Here is a 22,913-nt window from a genome sequence, read left to right on the forward strand (position 1 = left end):
GAAAAGAAGGGAGGTCGTGATCGTAGAAGCCAAGACCAGCTAACAAGTACTGAGCTGACAGTTTGCAGAGGTGAGAAAGCTGCTGAAGCCGGACAGAAGTCAGTAACTAAGAAGAAGCAGGAGGAGGATGCCAAGAACTGTGGGAGGGCAGGAAGAATACTGCTAAGTATTAACAGGCACAGAGCTACTGCTCAAACTCCAGCTGGCAGGTATTGTTTCAGAAAGTGGTGAGAAGCCAAGCATTTTAATGTAGCATTCCGCAGACTCAGTGCACATATACAGTTGCACATATACAGTGTATCTCCACCAAAAGGCAAAAGTGCAAAGCCACCCATGCCTTAGGTCTCTGGCCAGGTGAGTATTGCTGAGCGCTGTTTTAGATAGGCAGGCCCAAACGGAGGTGCAAAAGGGAACTCGAGATAAGAGAGTGGTAGGCAGGGAAAAGAACTCCAGACACAGGTTTAATCAGTACTGGGGTGTGTGGCTTGAGAAGAGGCCTCAAAAATGTGATCTGGATTTAGATGATGGCTGAAATACCACAGCAGTTATAAAGCAAGGAATCAGTGTCTCATCGTTTCTGCATTTAACATTACTCTTCTAGCAGTAGCATTCATCCCAGGTATAAATCCTAGCTAGCCATTTAACTCAAAAATGTTATAGTAACTAACACATATGGGAGATTTCAAATAAAACTAGTAAAAATGAAGAAAAGTAATAATATAGTTAACACCATCAATTATAAACAGTGGGGGGAAAATAATCAACACTAGAAATAAAACTTTCAAATGAAATAAATAACTTAAGCCTTAGAGACTCTTTAAGTTGTCTTAAAACAGTCTTCCATTCTTTTCATACTTAATAATCTTCCAAAGAAAAATAAAGTTGCTACCATCCACAGAATTCTGAGAAGCAAATATTAGCTTGAGATATGTCTCTGTCCTTAAAAGAGAAACCTCTATCTTTCGTACCCAGCTGAAACTTATTCTCTTTTCTGCGTGTCTGCCAAAATAACTCTCTGAAAAACAACCACTCTCACTTTGCTTCACAAGAGGACCTTGAGCCTATTGTTCCATCACAAGGGAGAAAATGAGCTTCAAGAAGAGATGCAGATCAGCTCTCAAATGTATAGCTAGGGTGAGGGAAAAAGAGAGCTTAGGTGAAAAACACTGGCTTTTTTTTGTCACACAGTTCTTATGCATGTATAAATGAATATGGAGTAAAGGCTACTACTTCCCATGTGACTATTGTTCTTTATTGTCACCTGAAGCATAGTATCTCTTGCTTCTTTTTCTCCATCTGAATGTACCTTATGATTATTGCAGAAGCCTCACTTGTTCTACAAAACCTAAGCAACATCTTAAAAAAAAAAAAAAAAAAAAACACATTTTCAGTTTTGTCAAAATATACCTAGCTATCATCTTAGTAATTTTTTCTGTACTTCCTACTCTCTTCTTCTAATTCCTTTTCACTTATTTACATTTCAATAACACATCTTTGGTCAGGTAGCATCTTGTCATTCAGCAGCAAAATGTCCAACCCTGAAACAGTTTGTGAAATGGAAGCTAGAAAGTTGGTGACAGAATCAAGGATGCTACAGATTCATTAGGACAACTCTTTGCCCAATGAACCTTGATTCTGGAGTTGTTTTCCTGAAACCATCCTTAAGGAATAGTAAGTGCAACAGAGCTGGAGCCAGCTGTCAGAAGCAAATCACAGGACCACTAAGATATGCTAGAAACAAAGAGGAAAAAAAAGGAACAGATTGTTACTGCCTCTGCTCCAGTGCCATTCTCCTGTTCTGAAGGCATCTTTTTCAGCCATCCAGTCTCTCAACCTGTACAGCTTGAAAGATCCCTCGAAAGAGCACTGCCCTGCAGCTGAACACTGGGTATATGAGAGTACAGAAAAGCAACATCCAGTACGTCAAGCACTCATCTTCCCTCCCAGTTTAGTTTAAGCAGTAATAATAAATGTTAATGCCTACAATATTGCTGTGGTCATGATTTTTACACATGAACCTTTTCTAACTTCATTTGCATCAACTTTTACAAAAGGCTTCTCTGAAATGCAAAGATGACGTTTAATACATATTTTTTCGTGCAGGCTTAGTACAGGTAGAAAATTTATCAACAAAAAACCTGATTTATTGTATTTAAGCACATGGAAAAGAAAAAATAGGAGGTTTTTAGCTACTTTCACCAACATATGGCATAGTGATACTATGCAAAGCCACATGATTACATCTAAAGTGTTTGTCTTCCCTACTCTAGACTAGATCAACCTGTGTTTTTTCGTAAAATTAAGTTCTAAAATGGCTGGCATGCTTTAATTCTGTATTTCAATAACCTGACAACTTGTGATTTTGAGTTTTAAATTCAAAATGCATTTTGCATTTAGAAATTTTGCTCTTGCAGTTTATGCTAAAGTACTAGTACCCATAGCAAACATGACTATTTTATTCACAACACACACTAAACACAGCAAACCAAACAAAATAAAGTCCATCTGCCAAAACCATCAGCATTACTGATGTTCATCCTGACTGAATTTGAATATTCACTCCAGTATTGAAAGCAGCCACAAGACACCAGCTAGGGCTCACACATAGCTGACATAGTGCAGTGCACATGGCATATGGATATGAATCCTACAGCTCCCATCTGCCCTAAGAGGCCTTCTGCCCTCTTACTTGAAAAAAGTCTATAACACCTCTTTGCATGCACACTTTTTTCCTACATTTCAGCCTGCCCTACAGTGCACATCATGTTTTTGGACATGCACATACAGCAACACGTTCAGTTTTCAAAATAGGTTATTTCATTTAAAAATTCTAAACTGCAAAACTAAAATAAGGCTGCTTTTGTCTGTGACATTAAAGCACTGTTAGAAGAGAAGAAACGTACATACCATTCAAATTAATAACCATACCTTGATCCGTCGTAGGCTAACCACTGCCTCGGATACTCTCTCAACAGCCGCAGGGAAGAACAGAGTTACTGTCAGTCTTACGGCACCATACAGGGACACTGCAACAAACACCTGACTTGCAGAGATAACATTGCCAAGGAGTACATATGCCATGAAAGTCATGAACACTGTTACTTTGCTTGCCACAAAGAAAGAGGCTAAGTTCAGTCCTCGAAGGTATGAGCTTTTCATAACCATGGCAATCTCCTTCCTAAAAATGCAAAATATAAACAATCACATCAATCTCATTACAGCTGCCCTCAACAACAGGATGAGGGAAACCCACTCGCAGGACTTCACTTTTATATCCTTCCTCCTCCCCTTGTACCACCCCAACTCATATGTAAAGAACTGTGAAGAAAGTATATTATATGGTAAATAACAGGAGCATTTAAAATGCTTAGAAGTTGAGTATGGAAAAATATTATATTTAATATCTTAATGGCTATAGAAACTAATTATCTTTCAAAGACAGAAAACCAAACTACTCTCTTTTTTCTGTTTTGGTCAAACTAGCATTTTAATTCAGATTCTAATCTGCTTTGAATCTTTCTGGGCTGCATACAAGAGCAAAGAGAAAAAAAACCTCTCTATAAATGCCAAGCACCCACAAACTCCTTATCCTTCCAATATCAAAATCCATTAGAGTTCAGACACAAAACTCCTGATAAGATCAACACATGCTCTGCAGTTGAAAAAACAGGGCAACTGCCAAAAGATCAAGAGTTCACCCATGGCCCAAATATCTGCCATTATTCAACTGCTGCTCCTCAGGCTGGATCACAGGATTTCCCTTTGATCTCAGTCTAAATCCTTCCCAATTTGGACCCTTCTCCTCGCTTCTTTTGCTCTAGGAGTTCTGGTTCATAATTCTGCAAATACTGATCTGTGAGGCCAACTGTTCTGCCAGCCGTTACCCGAACTAAATAGTGACTGAAGTACTGCACATACATATAAGTCTCCCTCCAGAAACAGAAAAGCTGCTGACGTGTATGTTCTCAACTTCCACTTCAGTTAAATTTCAGTTTCCACTTCTAAATGACTCACCAAGTCCAATCCTTAAAACGTTACTGCATTATCTACAATGTGGATGCCATCAGGCTTAACTTCTTATTAAAATGATAGTTTTTCTTTATCAAGAGATCCATACCAACTTACTCCTTCCCCATATATTCTAATTTTATCTGCTTGAAATAATATAGAACATAAAATCCTGAAATAATTCCTAATTTCTCTTCCCAAATATTCTGGCAATTCTCAGGAAGAATCTTGATCATTTTTACTACCTTCCACTTGGAACTATATACTAAGATTAGAAACTCAAGTTATGATTATACACTTTGAAGTACATTAAGTGCTCACTTAATGGAGAGAATGATACTGGAAAACTAGTTAAGCAACTTTCCCACTATACTTGCCAAATTGGCTGAATTGACAGAATTTCAAAGAGTTTCAAAGACTTATTTTTTCAGCTTAAGGGCTTACAATCTCTGATCTCCTCTAGAGTACAGTGAAAGAACATTTGTATGTAAACTATTTGAATTGGGTCTAATTCAATTACTTCTACAATCCTGGATGAAACTCTTTTCCCACCCTCTAATAATCCTTAATAATCTTCTCACTATCTGTGGATAATCAGCAAGTTCTTTGTGCTACTCTCCATAAATATCAGATAAATTACAGCCTACCCACAAGATGTATATAATACACTACTCTGTCTTAAGGCACGGAGCTATGTAAAAGGAAAATAATACAGACAGCCACAGGAAAAAAGAGCAACAGAGGAGTTCAGATGTCATCTTAGCAACTGTCAAGGGCCACTGTGAAAAAACTGAGCAATAAATCACCTGGCTGAATTTAAGACTTTTAACTACAGTTTTCCACAGTGCAGTTAAAGAAAAGAAAGAGGGCTCCAGATGTGTTTTGGAAGACCTTATTTCTCTCCATCATTAAAAAGGAAGCCTCTAATCCTAATGAAGTGTTGAACTTGGAAATCGAAAATTTAGTGATGTGAATACACCCATTGAGGAAGCTTTCAATGAAGAAATACCCTCTCTGGCTCCACATAGGAGAGCAAAGCTTTCAATCAATCAAGAACGTTCAATCAGCACAGGATCCTATAACCTGAAGGAGGAAAGGATTATGTGTGTGGGAAGAAATGTCTCTGGGAACATTAGCAAGTTTGCAAGCCTGCACATGGTTGTAAAGGAAAAAAATTCATTTTAAAATAGGAATTCCAAATAAAATAAATTAAAAAAAAAAAAAATCAGAGAATCAACAGCAGGATAACAACCTTCTACTCATATGATGGAGAGGGACATAACATGGAAATTAAATGATGAGAACTACACACCTGAACTCCTACAGTTATCCTTTAGCACTGAATGCTCTTATATTCTCAAGTAAAAGCACAAACACTGATTGAAAATCAAATTTTTGCATAGGTTTTAATTAGATGCTGACAGACCTCTGAAATGAAATGACTTAGGATACCAAACTCAGCTGGCCTTGCCAGTGAAACAAGTGAATTTCTGAAATGCTGTCTTTCTCCCCTCCACCATTCCCAGATGGGTTGAGCAATAGCTCAAAACACAGAAACGGAAGCAGAGTACTATCTGAGGATGCTATCATTTAGGACAGAAAGTCAGATTCCATATACTTATCAGAAGGGAAATGTCTGCTCATTGGTTTCTTGCTATTACTTTACAGAACTGTGAGGATAAAATTGTTTAATTACAACTACTACAGTTTCTTAGTTGCTGTTTTTAAACACAACCAGAAAAAGAAGCATAAAAACCCACCAGAATTTATAAACATTAAAAGTTTTTTTTTCTTTTTCTGTCCCCTTATGATATATCTTAATTCCTTCACTCTCGCTATAGAAAATTTAAAAAAAAAAAAAAAGCGCCAAAGTAGTAAACCGCACATTAAAGCGCAAAATAATACACTTACTGGCATGTAAAAAAATGGAAACAGAGATAGAGCATATACCAAGCTGTATCTTTCCAGGATTACCTTCTTAAACCATTTACAAGTTCCGCAAATGATTTTTCCCAAGCATACATCTTTATTATCTTCATACCACTTATGACTTCATTCATGGTCCTAATCCTGACATCTGTTAAGGCAGCTGTCTTGCTTCTGTAAAAAGCATAAAGTGAAAATTCTCAGCTTCTCAAAAAAAGAGACTATTTACAATTGCATAACATACTCATATTAATTAAGTTTTTGCTTTTACTTGTAAATAGAACTCATATAACTGTAATTGCATTAAAGGGTCTTCCTAAAACAGTATCTTAAAGCAGACAGACTTGGTACATCTGTATTCCTGGTACTCCATATTGTCAGGGAACTGTGAGTTGATTCAATGTTCAAAATTATATGTCTGCTTGTGAAAACACATAGTATTTCTTAAACAACGTATTTATGTACAAAAAAAAAAACCCTCCAATAAAAAAAAATTACAAATATTAAATTTAGAACTAAACAAAAATCAGAAAATTACTTTTAAAAATAGTTTTGAAATGCCAAAATAACAACACTTCTCATCAGGCTCTTTCAATGTTAAAGAAACTGGCCTCTGTTTGTGTCTTTTAAAGATTAGCCCTAACTGAAGCAAAGATTCTTTAGTAATGTTACACAAGCTATAATTTAGGAGAGCTAATCTAGATATGGGTTTGTTTAATAAATAAGTATTATCTAAGCATTAATTGTCATTAGCACTACAGTAACTATATCTATTTTAGTCCCACATTATGTTTTCAGTGATGAACAAAACGGAAAATATATGTAATTAAATAATAAAGTCACAGTTTTAATTAGGAAAAAAGCATTGAAAGTTAGAAGCCATTTAATGAATGCATAAACATCCTAATAAAGCCTATTACAATTCTGAATTCATTCATGTAGACAAACATACGTCGCACATACTGAGCTATGGTAAGCCTTATTCTGATAAAACATACCTTTTCGTGCTAAATCACCTATTTTCGTGCTAAATCACCTATTTTCGTATATACCAATGAAAATTAAGATTCTGAGATCATATATTAAAAAAAAAAAAAAAAAACAGGAAAAAAAAAAAGAAAAAAACCAGCTCTTTAGAAGGGGCAGCTGAGTTTTGTCAGCTTAACCTGTCCCCTGTAAGATTTCTCTGATGCTCTAGAAGAAATAGCCATGTTTAAAACACCTAAGTAGAAAGAATTTCAGGTGCCTGCTTGTCATTTAAAAAAAAAACTGCTCAGCATCAGCATTCCATAAATGTTGGGATGACTGAAGCAGGTTATTAAGAAATATTTATACAAGAAAACCGACAAAAGAAATGTAGGAACTTGGCCCTAATACAATCAAGGCTTCTTTTTAAGACTGAGGAAGATAGCTTAGCCTAAATCAACTGTACTGACATGGAACAAGATTATCTTTGCTAAACCCTCTTTTTCTTTAAAAAAAAAACAAAAAAACAAACAAAAAAAAACAAACAAAAAAAAAAACAGTAAAACAAAAACAATTCCTCAAAGAAAGTGAGATTTCATCCTTTCTTTCCCATACACACACCATCACTGCAAAAGGCAAAATTTAGCATGTGTTTTTCATATCCCTGCAGCAGCAAACAACAGTTCTCACATGTAATCTGTTGGAACAATCACCTTTCAGACCTAACTTCCAGGCTTGGCCTCCAGATAACAGAAGGTTGAAGATAGTTGAAAATAATAATGCTAATGGAGGTTTCTTTTTTCAATGGTGTGAATCAAAGCGGCTGTAGTTCTTATAAACCAATTTTTCAGTTTTCCCACAGAAATGTTATCATAGTAACCATCCTCTTTCAAATTGCTTTAAAACATTCAAGAGGTTGGGAGGGGGGCTATCTATCTTTGGGGTTTTTTTTTTGTTTTGTTTTTTTTTTTTTTTTTTTTAAGTTACATTCCTCTACACTGCAAAAACTGTATTTTGTACATACATATCAGAAGTTACAGTCTCAGAGATATTCTGTATGGTTTAAAGTACACAGAATTCCAGTGCAATGATGGTAATTTACAGCAGAGGAAGACATGTTCCCAGTTTTAAAACTATTACATTCAGAGTACATGCAGATCAGGGCAACAGGGGAACACATGCTCACATAGCATGCTTGAGAGCGCTGTAAGAAAGGAGCTGAAAAATCTTCAAGTGTCTGAGAAATCCCCTCTATGATATTAACAACCATTCTAAATTAAGCAAGCTGCAGAATTTCTTTTTCTTTCACGAGGCATATTTGGTGGGTTTTAATCATGCCTGACACAACAGTTTCACATAGTTTTTCTCTCAAAACAAATTAAAAGGGTTTTAAATGAGAATATTACAGTTGCATGGCTAAGCAGTGAAAGGGTTGAGCTCTTGTGAATAAACATATATAAAATGGTCTTATCCAATAATTGAACTATTTCTCAAATAATATATTAGGTCATGTGTATTTTGTAAAACTTCTAGTACTTGTGCAGGTAAAATCAATACTGCATAACACAGTGTATACCATTCTATCAGATACTGAGTCCATTTTTGCAAACTCCTACAGCCCTGAAGGCAATGCCTGCATCATACACTGCTGCACATATATGTGTTTACAAGACTGGGTCACAAGTACAATGATGAATAATAGCACAAATTAGCTGCCACACTGAGCATGCCCGGATTTTAGCAAAAGCTTTAATCCTTAAATTACTTCTTCACAGGCAGATTTCCTTAAATCCATGCAGATTCCCAGCAATTGCCATGTGAATGCACTCATCATTACAGAGCTGGAATCCATTTCAGTTTTTCCATTAACCAGAACTCCTGTTCACTGCACATTTCTATTTACAAAGATCTGTGCACACCCAGACAAGCAAAAGTTTTTCTAGTCAACAAATTCTTTCCCTTGCACAGCATCCAAAGAAGTGGCTGTTAATGAATGAGGGAAAAACCCAAACAATATTACTTTGCCACTGATTTGCTTTTGAAATACATATCTTCAAGATGAGATTTTTGTCACCTTGTTGTCTGACGCTTAATCTAACAAATCCCTTAATCTCTTTGTGCCTCAGTTTCCCATCTGTAAAATGGGGATAATAATGCTTGCCGCCATGGATAAAGGACTAGTTAAGTGCTAAGTATTTTAACTATTGACTCAAAGTTCTAAGCCTCAAAAACTTGAAACTCAAAAAACCCAGCAGGGAAGTATCTTGATACTTATGCATGCATATTACACATGCAGTGAAAATGCATGCAGGTTTTATCATTAAAAAAAACTTAAGAATTTGACAGAGAAGACGGAATGGCTCATTATTTGAGAAACAGCATGTGAGCATAACTACTGAAGACTATCACAGTTAATACAAATAGAGGGAGGTCTACAAGTTGATCCGATTTTGTAAATCTCAGCTCTCCTTGCATGCCTAGCCATGCAATGGCAATGCCAGACCAAATAACTCTGGAAAACTTGTTTTAAAATACAACTTGAAAACAACAGTAACTCACTAAAAAATACTTTACTTATCCAAAGAGCTAGAGGGAACCCATTCACCCTGAATTCAAATGAAACAAAGATGCATAACACTACCAAACATATGTGCACACAGTAAAGGGACACAAAAATATTCCCATTTAAATGCAAAAGCCATTTATAAGCTCATAATATAAGTAGAGCATGATTAAAGACACAAGAAAAAGAAAGTTAGGAAGCAAGAATGATGAAGATAATTGAATACTCCAACTTGAGGCAAGACTTTTGTTTTAGGAGGAAGTCACATAAAAACAAATTAAATTTGTCTGATAATGGGAAATTACTGCAAACTCATTTTATATTTCCACAGCCTAGAACTTTACAGTTAGAAATCTCATAGTTGGCATGAAAACCACCATCATAATTCTTTTTCTTCCTTTCTCTCACAGTTCCTTCCTCCTTTTCCTCTCTGCCTCTTTATATTGGAGGAGAGGGAGCAAGATCTTTGAACACAAAACCTTCAGAAATTTCTGCTGCAACTGCTGTTATCACTCCAGTAAATCAAACGTACATCAGGACTGACAGTATTGCCATTGTACTAACCACTCCCTCAGCATCAATGCAGGATGGCAATGCTCAAGGAGTTACACAATTCTATGCCAAGATCTACGTCAAGGTAGCTAGATGTAGTGCAACTCTTCTAATATACTGGACAGCTAATGAGTAGCTGATATCTTCGGCACGTCTGGAAGACAGACCACTTCAAGTCCCTGAACAGGAATCTCACATTAGCGACTATGAAAAACATCAGCAAAGATAAAAGGCAATGCAAAAAACCTCACCAGACAGAGGCTGATCTCAGAGCAGTATTCCACCCCCATCCAGTGTGCACATTTTAAAACCCAGGACAGAAAATAGCTGCAATCAGAGATGTGCAACCTTACCTTAGGGAAGAAAAAAGCCTCCCAATGCAGGTCTGGATAGGAAGAAGAATAATCAGAACTGCCATTCCTGCAAGACACGATGGGCCTATCTCCATCCAGAGAAGTACTGTTACTACTACAGCTTGAATTGGTCCAGCCCACAAGAAGTGCAAGAAAATCGTTACCTAGGCAAATAGTTAACAAACAGAAATTAGCTTCTGGTCTTCGTTAAAAAATTAAACCCTAATAACACAAAGTTGAGAAAGCAACTTTGCCTGCAGCAGGTACTGAGGCATCCAGTGAGAATTATGCACCAGATTCAGTGACCTAAATGTACATGGAGGTGCCTCACCTCCAGAAAGTAAGCCAATTGCCACACTGATTTTGTTTTATCTTCATGCACCAACTTTTCTTTGAGCCTAGGAAAACAGCAGGAAAATATTTAAAAAGTATGTTTTCCTCCCATATTTTAAGATAATATTTCTCTTCCTATGAAGTTCAAGAAACAAGAAGAAATATTCATAAGTAACACTTAATCACTAGTCGTACACAAAAACTTAAACTCCACAATTTCTTCAGCCCCTTGGAAAGTTCTGTAATACTTCTTACCTGATCAAATTTGTTCACATCATTGGACAGAAGATTTACTATTTGACCAGTGGTAGTTTTTGCCATAGCTACGTTACTGAGACGAAGCGCCTAAAAAAGTCAGAAGTCTCAAATTGTCACACCTTACAGAGCACAGTACACCTACACACAGAAGACTCAACAGACAAATACAATACCGAGGCAAAAGCTGAAGGCCTATCTCAGCTTTTGCCCAAGAACATCTGGGCACAGTTCAAGAACCTTAGATAACATGTAGGTTAGGTTAAATATTCTGAATGAAGTCCTGAGGAAGAGAGTGTAAGAAAAAAGTCTAGGAAAGGACTGTGAGAACAAAAGTGCCATAACTATCTTCATAGCTGAAGTGATTAAAAATGGAAAAATATCAATATGGCAAGTAATTTAAACTAAACAAAAGAGCCTATAACCTTTCATTTGCATTGCTCTCCCCCACATTATGAGCATCTGTCTGAAACAGGAACAGAAAACTCCACCTGAAGACCAGATTAAAATCAGGACAATGTTTGGCCAATTGAAATAATTCTGTTTTGAATGAGATTCCTGACAGAAGACAAAAAAAACAAGTTACTAATTTTACACTATCAGTTCTTTCTAACACTGCAAACTGTGCTGTCTTTGTAGATCAGAATTAATATCCCTTTACAAATTAGTAAATATTTCCCTTGTTAATAACTTTTGTAAAAACATAAGATACATTCCAATAGTAAATCTAAGATATTGGGTATATGAGAAAGCTTTATTGCTTGTCTTAAGCCATTTGAAGTAGTACTCTTTCTTGATTTTTAATTTTTTTTTTTTTAAGTGAAATAAACCTTACATTTCCCTGGCTGAATGCCAATATCTAGACTGCAAAGTTACAGAAGGAAATAGGAACACTGAACACAAAGCAGCAGTTTTACTTATATAAAAGATTCCTACCAAAATGTCCTGTTTTGGTACTTTCTCTTTCTACTACATCCAAAAGGCAGCACCATACAAGCTGCTATGATGAAAATTAACGCTATCCCAGCTCAAGGTACTACAATGTGGCTTTAAATATTTCTTTGACTGTAACAGTTATATATTCACTCCGAAGGTAAGAAATACTATTGAAGATTATCTACAGTCACATACCTTTTTAAAAAGTAACTGTAGTTTAAATTTACATTTTACATTTGCCAATTATGTTTGTTTTCAGCACAAAGATCTGCTTGGTTTTCCACCTATAAATTTTCCCTACAGAGGTATTTACCAGCAAGGACCCCTTCTCAAGGAAAATAGGTCTTAACTATATGAACTAATGAGAGCAGTTTCTACACCTGATGTCTTAGGTTAAACTTTTCTTTTTCCCTAGATGTAATTGCACAGGCCCAATTTCAATTCTTTAACCATTCTTTGCCTTCCATACTCCAAATCTTACCATTTTAATCTCTCTCTGCCTCAAATGGTTAATTCAAAAGCACATTAAAAAGGGAGAGCTGATGATAGAAAGGAATAATATAAATGTACTGTCAAATAACTCCTGACACCTTTTTGAGTGCTTTCTGTCTCAACCAACTACTCCACAGCTTAAATTGTTTTCATGTTTATTCTGAACCTCAAAGAACTTCTAAAAGTTAAGTCTTAAAAAAAAAAACAACAACAAAATCAGCCTCCCGTAAGTAGACTTTGATTTTAAAACATGAGATTGTGAATCATAAGACAGATTCCATTTTCATTTTTGTTACGAGCTTCCTGCATGCATCACTAATAATTCTTACTGATCACAAAACATCTTGGTAGTTTGAATACAGGGTTTTTGCAAATGAGATTTTAACTTTTCAGGAAGTGAAAAAGGGTCTAAAACTAAAGCATTTGAAGTTCTCCATTAAGGATGCTCTCTCATCCAGCTCAGTCATCCTTGCAAATCCAAGTTTTTATTTACTACAGCAATTAACAAACACCGCAAAAGTGCTGGTAAATTAGCATCCAGATTCTTTCAAAAGCCTGTATGAGGATAAAGAGAAAGTATGGCCTATCTATAAGCCTCAGATAATGAAGACAAATGATTAGAAAGGTTTATCAATGTTCTACTGTGACCTCAGCCTTCACCCTCAGGAGTAAACATTTATGAGATGAGGGGAGATTAATTTTCCACTTAATCACATCTCCAGAAAAAAAGGTGCACCTTATGAACATTTCTTTTCCAAGCTTCTAAGCTAATATCAACACAGCAACAAACAACATCACTACATACATATTTCATGAATTTCACACTGTTATGATAATCAGTTTAGTAAATTAATACCTTAGAGAGATGTTTATGTACAAGAAAACAGTGTGCCATGTTAGAGCCGAGTTCCCAGAGGATAATATCCAAGGTATCAGAAGAGGGAGGAGAATAAATACGTGCATGAAAAGCAATCACCACTTACAGTGGGGACATTTTTACTCTCTTCACTTTACTGCTTTGCCCAAAACCTTTGCATGACCTATAACAGTAGTACAAGTGTTTGCCTTAAGTGGATGGTACCTATTTTTAATGGTTAAAATAACACAGATTTCTTTATATTTTAAACAAACTTTACAGTCCTGATCCTTCAATTAAACTTCTTTGCTGAGGTAAAAACTGGCAGGTCACTATTCTAGCAGCACTAAAGCCAGAAAGACAGGGCATTTTCCCTTCCAGCATCCCTAGCATGGACTTCCCGCTTGGAAGCGGAGACGGGCTCAATGGTTTGAGTATTGCCCACAGCTTTAGAAGAGGGAAGCAGACATTTACAATTTGGTTGTATGCTCCTCAGAGCACACCTAGGCCAGCATTTCATCCTGGGTATCACTCAACTCCTTCCTGTAGGTAATATCCGTAACTCCTCTTGTTCTACTTTCCACGTGACAGCAGCCTTGGCTCTGTCTGTTAGTCAAGGACAGCAATTTCTTGATCAGGACACAAAGACACAGCTTACTGAATGGACATCCCTTCCCACAACTCATTGGCCTTAATGAAGGGCCCCAGTGCTCTCACAGTAAAACCAGTAATTGATACTAAAAAACGGCTTTACCCTACTTCTAGGATTCAGCTTGATTCTGAACCATGTCTCCTCTGCCCACTCCTCCCTTTCTTACCCGCCAAGTAGGAGGGATGCTAAAGGGGCCTGCCTGTGAAGATGCCGAGCATCGCCCCCAGCCTGGGGTGGGCAGCAGCAGTACAGCTGCATCTCCCTGAACTAACCTGATGGATGCCCCGAGACGGGGAGCAGCCTCTCTGACCGGCAAAGGAGGCAACACACTAGTCTTACAGCACTGCTGGAATAAAATATAAACAAATCCCATCATTAACCACAACACGGGCAGGAGGGGGAACTGGACAATGAAGCAATTTCCAGGCAACTGAGAGTGCTGAAGCAGATGGTGACAGCCAAGCGTAACGTCCTCCGCCAGGATGGAACTGCAGGACTGAATAACTGCCGGCATCCCCTGGGAGCTCTGCCCCTCTCCTGCTGTACACTGACAGCCTCTTACGGCTCTAGCACACAACCCTTCCGCCAGCAACGGGGCATCTCCTCTCTGACAGCACCAGCAGGCGAAAATCAGCAGCTGTCCCCAGGCTTTGGGGCTATTTAGTTCACCACTTTCGTTAGGAGAGGAGTGAAGCTGTCATTCAGACACAGTGTTACCACACAGAGCAAAAGCAAATATATACGTTCAGATACATATTAGCACACATTACATCTCTACAAGTGAGTAACTTCGATGGAACTGCAAGCATGAACATAACAAACAACTGTACTTTTAAACTCTTCCGATGAAACTGCTGTCAATGCCAAATATACCTGAAAACAGCTTTGCTTACCTTCCGATAAATCATATGACACATAGCTACCCTCAGCTTCATGCCAGCCCGCTGTACATGATAGAAGTATAAGTGGTGCATTATGGCTAGAATAAGTGTGCACACAGAGAGAGCAGCTGCGTAGCAATATGCAAAATTCAAAGCTACCTCGTCTGAGGAATCATAGTGTTCAAAATAATTAATAATTTTTCCCAAAAATATTGGCTGAACTATTTTGAGGGTTTCCTGAAAGAAAAAGAAGGGAAGACAGTATTAGCAATTTCATATCATACGATGCTACTGAAGTTTGCAACCGGGCAAACAAGAGCCAAGTACTGTTGCAAGTCACATCCCATATTATTTTGTCTTTATTGTGCTCTAAAATGCCACGCCAATTTTTATCAACATATAATCCAAAATAAATATGTTCCACATTAAAATTTAGCTGAATATTTAAAAAGAACTCTCTCAATTACCAATAAAAACTTTGATGTTATAAAAATTGCATGAACACGTATTACACTTCCATTTTTGAAGGTGACAGTTTGTCCTTTACAGCCATTTACATGTAGCAAAAAATCCTGTTTCTATTGGGCACCCCACTCGGATACATAAAATACAGCTAAGCCTTAAAAAGCAAGTCAATGGCTTGTAATGTCTCAAAAACATGGCACTGAAATCAGCTCTCTGTTCCACATCCATAATCCCGCAGTTATGACTCAAGTTTTCAGTCTCTATTGGGGATACAGCTCTGTTTCACTTTTCTGAGAGAGTACATGAACATTACAGGTTCTCTGAACAGCCCAGCATGAAGTCATCAGTATGTATCATGCAGTCTAAGAGGCCAAGTTTCACATTGCTGTTAGCCAAGAAGTGAGTTGTATGACATTTTACACTACTTACCTCAATCATTGTGAAAATTCCAAAAACTAAATAGGATTTCCAGTAACAAAGAATAATGGCTTTTGTTAAATGTGGCGTTTTTCCTCTCTTTTTTGCTTTTTGCACCTCTTTATCCCAGTACCTGACAAACAAAACACAAACATGCTGGAGGACTGAAGCAAATTCACAAGGCAATTATCTGGAATAAAATACTTTCAGACTTACAGACAGATTGCCATGATCACTTTTTACACAACAACCAAAAAAATAATATAAAAGAAGTTAACAGATAGTCACATTTTCTCATTCACATAAACATGTAGTGTTTAGTATCATAGGCCTATTTGCTATTGTATAATCACAAACAATTCACTACTGCTGACTACTATTGCCTTTGTCATATTTGCCAGTGAGGAACCTGTTCTTTCTTTCTTCTCTTCTCAGTTTAAACAGCCACTCACCTTAATTAAGAGTCTATTATCATATGATCTCCTGACCATGGACTAAACTGAGGCAGCATGGAGTGTCTTCATCATCCCATAAACTCTGCACTTCCCTAAGAAAGGTTGTGATGTACAACTCTCTCATGTCTGGCTCTTTCTTCTTTCCACCACATGCTTTAATGAGGACAAGAAGATATGGCACAAGAGCAGAGGGAACTGCTTGTAGCAGTTTTGTCACTTAACACTCTCTCTGAAGGCAAGGAGCATGGCAGCAGAGTGGCAAAGACCTTTTCATTACCACATGCCTGCCCACAAGTGGGACACAATCTGTTCACATTAAAATCAAAGACAGTAATAGCAAGCATGATTTTAACAAGAAAGGATCAAAACTTAAGCTGACTTTTTAAGGCACACTGTTGTCAAGACAGGATACTCAGTCTTGCTCTGGAGGCTGAGTATTTTCTGCCAGACCCTCTGATCCTTCTAGTTTGAGGGCTGAAATGAGTCTAAGGCATAAAAGCCAAATTATTTTGCAACAAAACACACAAAAGTTTGAAGCATACAGTATGGATAAGAAAACATTTTATTTTATTTTTACCCTCCCCCTTTTTTTTTGTTACAAAGTATAGAGTTATTGTCTAAATGCTTCAGAATCAGAATTGAAACTATGTAGATTGTGGTGTTTGTTGGCTCAAGAGAAAAGGCTACATCCTTAGGTGGCTATTTATGAATTACATTCTCTCCTTCTTGGCCAAGTACACTGAAGAATTAAAAACCACTTTTTTTTTTTTTTTTGCATGCTGTGTTTTCTACCATTTCCTGACTCATAGAAAGTGTGTTCTTTTACTGTAAGAATCATTGGAATGAGTCCATCTTCCTTCATAGCAAACTCCCTGAACTGCTTCAAGACATAACCACAGAATTTGTCAAAGCCCTTCAGCTACAAAGATGTTAAAAGCTGCACTCCTATGACTTTATCACTGACTCTCTTCAGTTAGCTCATTGAGAGCAGGATGATGTAAGACCTGGTCATAACCTCTCATTTCTAGATTATTTTTACTTCTTGAGGAGTCCCTCATGCTAACCAAACTATTAGGAAAGTTGATTTTCTCTACTTTCACTGTAAAGGCAAGAAATAGCAAGGCTACACTTTCTTAATACAGAGGCCACCTTTCACAAGGACACACCTCTCTCTCTAATTATATTTAACAAAAGATTATTTGACAAAAACCACCTGTTGCAATGTTCAAGACAATTTCAACAAACTGTTATTCTTAGAAGATATTTCACTATTAAAAGAAAAGGATAGATCCTCCTGGGTCCATGGTAATGTGAATTGGTACACAGTCCATGAAAGAATATATAACAAAATAAAAACACCTCCTAGATGCAAGCTTTTAGATGTCCAAGGCATTTTATCCACTGTACCAAAGACTGGCATATTTTCAACATGCATATATTTATATACACACATATATAAAAGGTACACAGCTGTCACATTTCAGTTTGTGCTCAACACCAAAAACAACAAAGAAACTAAAACTTTTTCTCCACTTTTATGCAGAAAATTTTAAAAAGTTTCCATAGCTATTCTACCACAGGCCAGAAGACTCACATTAATTTATTAGGAATACTGCAGTAACAGTTGATGAAAAATCTTCTTTTCCAAGCATTCTGCAAAGTGTCAAATTAATTATAAATGACAACAGAAATATTCTAATGCATTTTCATTATGTGTAACTTGAAAATATTAAAATGCTTCCATGGTAAGAAAGCTCTAAATATTACTCTTGTTCTTCAGCATTTTTAACAGCAGACCTTGTTAAACTTTATAACTACATCTCAACTTTAGAATAGGAATAAGACTTTCACATTCACCAGCAGAAATACAATGAAAGAGAACAATTATTTTTCTCCTTACCACTGCAATTCCTCTCCAAGCTTCTCTGAGGAATCTTCTGGCAGCACTTTATACATATCATCTTCTTCAAGCTTCCGCTTATGGCCAGTAATAAATAAGGGATTCAACCACCTATTTAAATATAAATTATTAACAAACTGATCAGCAGACAAAAAGAGTAATTTCTTTACATATTAATTTAATACTTTTACCCCTTTCTTCCCTCCTCTTCTCCTCCGTCATTCAACATCCACACATTTTACTTTTCTCTTACCTAAGAATTAAGTCACCTCCATTTTACAAATGGGAAAGCGTTCCCCATTTCCTAAGGCTGTTTATACCACGCAGCACCTTACTCCCAGGCATCTAGACAGATAGCACAACTCCTCTTGGCCTTAAGGCAAACGTTTTCTTTTAGTGTTTCCCTATATTTAAGGAAAATGAGCATTCCTTTAAATACTGAGGGGGAAAAAAAACAAAAACAACAAACTTAATCAAACTACTAAAATATTGACCGAATTGTAAATAAAATTTTAATACATATTAGAAAACGTTTTTTGTAACAAGCATGGTCATTCATCTACATGAGGAAAAGACTCATGAGGAAAAAACTGCTGTTCAACTGCCATCTTGACAAATATTAAAGGTCAGTAACTTAAAAACAACCACTCAAATGTAAAAATGGGTAAATAATGGATTATTACTAGAACTGATTTTACCCAGGTTTGGAAACACAAAAGAAAGCACACTGACATAGTGTGTAGATTCAAAAAAGGAAAATGTCTAACAGCTCAGTTTCCTTAGTGGACAGATTTTTAAAAGATCAGTATTTCATGAGAGCACTGTGAAAACAAATTGCAATAGCAAAACTGTAGGTTTGCTGGAAAACACACTATTTTGTTAGATCAAATTATACTGTGAAGGAAGAGCAAGTCTAGCTTTTATGCAACTAAATCCTTCTTCAAGCCTGAAACACAGGTTGAGAAGGTCCAAACAGTTTCAGTTGTGCTCGACAGAGCAGACGGATGTATGGCAGAAAGCACAAAAGCGACCAAGTTGTTCATGAGATAGAGCAAAAGAGGATGACACCTCTGAAACAGGCATGGCTTGGTGGAACAGAGGAGTTGGGGAACTTGCAGTTTGACACTCAGGTTGTCTCTCTACTGAATCCATGATACTTGGTTTCCACGAGAAGCGTGGATTCTGGCTCTCAGGCTTGTTTCCTATAGTACTTTCTCAGTTGGTCAAGACAATCAGAAGCAAGAGGCCAGGTATGGACCTGTGTTGGGAAAAAAAAAAAAAAAGAACTCTTGCACTCAGACAAGGCATTTGTCTGATGTCAAGTGCCTGTGAAAGTTTGTAACTGCTGTTTAGTTGCTGATGCTTAATTATTCCCTGACTTCAGCAACACAGTTTTTAAAAGAACACCTGGTGCACTGGAAGGCCTACATGTGAGAATTCAAAACTGGGATGGTTTTTCAGTGAGGGCATTTATTTATTCACAACCACAACAGTGGTTATGAATACTCATAAACTAGCTTTGCATTTCTTGCTCAGGCATGTTCCAACTAAATTTTGTATACACTGGCTCACAAGAAGTTTGTTGACTAGTTTTAGAGAGTGTGGAGGGGCAGGCTGAACACTAGAAGAGGGAGCTCAGGTAGTTTCTTCAAAGATGGAGCTGTTGCAAAAACATTTTTCACATGCTCCATGGCACAACTGCATGTAATAAACTGGATTAACAGTGTTTTTCCTTTACTACTTAGCATGTTCGCACAGTGTTTGTGTGACTCATTCAAAGACTAAGTCTCTATCCTTGCAGTAGCATCTTTGATGCCTAACAGCCCTTTTTAAACTCCTGGAGTGATTACTGAAGATCTGTATATGTGAGCTGTTAAGCCCTCAATGTATGTTAAAGGTACAATTAGAAACAGAAAGTACTTGTTAGACAAGTCTGTTGCTTGGACCATATATGGTCAAATACCATCAAGGTCCAAATCACTGCCACAACTTACCTACAGCTCCTGACAAAAAGTCTGAGAGATCAATTGCTCCACCCAGCAGAAGAGCTTCTTCCTGGTTTGACCCAAGGAATCTGCTCTATTGAAACATTTCTTTTTCAGCCTCTGTTTTTGCTGCCGACCACAGGTAAAAAGCAGACCTGAGGCAAATAACCTCGAGGCCATTCAAACAATTTCTGCCTGGGGGACAAAATAGGCTGTTTGCTGCAGGACAGAGTTATGGGAAAGATCTGCAGACTTCAGTTGACTCCTGTGGCCGATACCAAGTGTTCCTTCTTGCAACATCAGTATTAGCCTACAGTGTACTCCATAAGCAAGTCACACGTCTCCTTTCTGACAGAGGAGGATAGAGAACAAGTTATCCTCCCAACTCCTTTAGCATGAGAAGCAGGATGAGGCAGCCCTCTCAGGAAGATGCAGGGATAAATCCTTCTCATATCTATGGAAATAGTTACAAGATTCCAACGGCTACAGCTGCCAAGGTGGTGAAAATAAAAATTGTCTGATATTTAACAAGAAGCATAAATAGGATTTTTATTACAGAATCACAGAAGGTCTGATCTTGGTTAGAAGAGACCTCTGGAGGTCAGCTGGTCCAAACCCCTGCTCAAGCAGGGCCACGCAGAGCTGGTTGCCCAGGACCACGTCCAGACAGCCTCTGAAGATCTCCCAGTAGGGAGACTCCACAACCTCTCCGGGCAACCTGTGCCAGTGCTCACTCACCCTCACAATGAAAGTGCTTCCTGATGTTCAGAGGGACCCTCCTGTGTTTCAGGTTGTGCCCATCACCGCTGGTCCTGTCACTGGGCACCACTGAGCAGAGCCTGGCTCCATCCTCTTTGCACTCTCCCTGAGCTATTGATATACATTGATGAGATCACCCTGAGCCTTCCCTTCTCCAGGCTGAACAGTCCCACCTCTCTCAGCCTTTCCTCATAGGAGAGGTGCTCCAGTCCCTTCATCATCTTTGTGGACCTTCACGGGACTCTCTCCAGTATGTCCATGTCTCTCTTGTACCAGGGAGCCCAGAATGGGACCCAGCACTCCAGGTGTGACCTCACCAGTGCTGAACAGTGCTGTCTGTTATTGGCATGTAGCAGAATGCACAGAGGAAAATAAAAAGACATTTAAAAAATATAATTAAATATATACTTTTTTAAAAAATAGAACAATGCTCTTAATGTTACTCTGTAGAACACCATTCCTTTACTTATACTTTTCAAAACACAGTGAAAAACCACAACCATGCCACAGGAAGAACAACACTTCTGTTGAGGATGACTGCTCTATCCTGATGTCAGTTTGATTCAGCACTACAGCCAACAGCAGCAGAAAGTGTTGACCACAGCCGTAGTGTAATCCACTTGCAAAGTAACTGGATAAAAGATAACGGTCTCAAGTCTGCAGGATTGCTAGAGTCTTCTACCTCATCCTTTGGCCTTAAACCCTCAAGAAAAACTTACTGATGATATACCCACCTCCAGAGTTCTTATGGTTTGTAGCAAACCCTTTCTGTCCCCCCATCTCCACACCAATCAAGTACTGTATGTACTCGGAGACTGAATTTCCAAATGAAGTAGCAGATGGAAATAATAGTGTAGGGCAAAAACTGCCAAAAATCTCCAAGTTTTCAGACTGAGCTCCAGTAAGACCTAGTGCAAATTCAGGGCTTCTCACATTTTTCCATTAGTTAAAACCATAATTTTAAAAACAGTAATATATTGCACTACAACTTCTATGTTATAATTAAAGGCAGCAAGAAAAAACAATCCAGAGTATGCAGAAAACTGAGGTAATTCATTTTGTGATTCATTTATTATAATGGACAATATGGCAAAGACTCAGCACAAGTCCACGTGTTTCTGTAGGGATAGGAAAAAAAAAAAAGCATAAAAAGAAACAAAAATGTAAAAATCACCCATTGTTGAGTTTTCTGAGTACTCTTCCCCCAAAATGCTTATCTTCAAGACCTATGGAGGTCTTAAAAATACACAAAAACTTCTAACACTGCATTGTATTATTGTAGACTGTATTTGAAGATCTTTAGAAGGTTAATTTTTTTTCTTTTCAAATTACGTTTAATACTTGAAGAGCTTTTAGCCCATGAATGAGGTCTTCTATTTATCCACGGCAAAGTTTCAGTAAGGCAAGAACAGTTCAAGTTTCACCATCTCATTGATGCATCCTAAACTTCACACTGGAAGGTCTGCTTTCAGACAGAAGGCTTAGCAGATGTTCACATTCAGTCATTAAAGCAAAAATTTCTACCAGGATGCCACATGTAGATCACACCTCCAACCCCCCCCACCCCCCCACCCCCCACCCCACCACCCCCGGAATTCTCTGCTCTTAGAATAGAATTGAGACCAACCTATTTCACACAGCCTGCTAACAAGCAAACAAACCAAGCCCTTCCCTTGCCTGAAGGCTCAGTTAGAGTGCTGTAAGAGGACTGTTAAAGGAAGCTGGCAAATAAGGCAATGGCCTAAAGAACATCCCTGAAACCTAAACATAGCCATAAAGGAAGTTACAGTGGTATGTCTTTTGTCCAGAGATCAGCTAACACTGAGCTCTTCAAGGTGGGGATAAAAAAAAAAATATCCCACAAAAGAGTAGAATTGGTTATGAACACAGAAACTGTGCAAACTGCATTATTCTTTATTAAAAATCAGCAAATAAAATTAAAGATGACCTAGAGAAATGGACTGAATATATAGACAGTGATGCAAATTACTCCTCTTATCCCAAGGATGGACATAAAATGGACTCACTACCAATTTATCACCTGAAGAGAGAAGCAACATGGTGGAGAGGAAAGACTTGCACCTCAATCCTACATTTCTCTATTTCCTTCTGAGGAATCTGGTCAATTTAAATACAAATAGGACCCCTCAGTCATTGTC

At 37.7% G+C, this 22,913-nt stretch overlaps 1 protein-coding gene across 2 annotated transcripts in view; it reads right to left on the reverse strand.

Moving 5' to 3' along the window:
• The window catches only part of ABCC4 (ATP binding cassette subfamily C member 4), a 154,108-nt gene that overhangs the window by 122,210 nt on the left and 8,985 nt on the right, over nucleotides 1-22,913 (reverse strand). For both annotated transcript variants that reach the window (XM_032996986.2, XM_042805883.1), the window contains exons 2-8: nucleotides 18,011-18,121; nucleotides 15,668-15,788; nucleotides 14,786-15,010; nucleotides 10,957-11,046; nucleotides 10,369-10,532; nucleotides 5,983-6,108; nucleotides 2,929-3,178 (exon numbers count right to left, since the gene is read on the reverse strand). In XM_032996986.2, coding sequence (XP_032852877.2) covers nucleotides 2,929-3,178; nucleotides 5,983-6,108; nucleotides 10,369-10,532; nucleotides 10,957-11,046; nucleotides 14,786-15,010; nucleotides 15,668-15,788; nucleotides 18,011-18,121 — 1,087 coding nt within the window. The remainder of the gene's footprint in view (nucleotides 1-2,928; nucleotides 3,179-5,982; nucleotides 6,109-10,368; nucleotides 10,533-10,956; nucleotides 11,047-14,785; nucleotides 15,011-15,667; nucleotides 15,789-18,010; nucleotides 18,122-22,913) is intronic.

The sequence above is a fragment of the Tyto alba genome, unplaced genomic scaffold (assembly GCF_018691265.1).
Source record: "Tyto alba isolate M040663 unplaced genomic scaffold, T.alba_DEE_v4.0 Super-Scaffold_45, whole genome shotgun sequence".
Classification (NCBI taxonomy): Eukaryota; Metazoa; Chordata; class Aves; order Strigiformes; family Tytonidae; genus Tyto; species Tyto alba.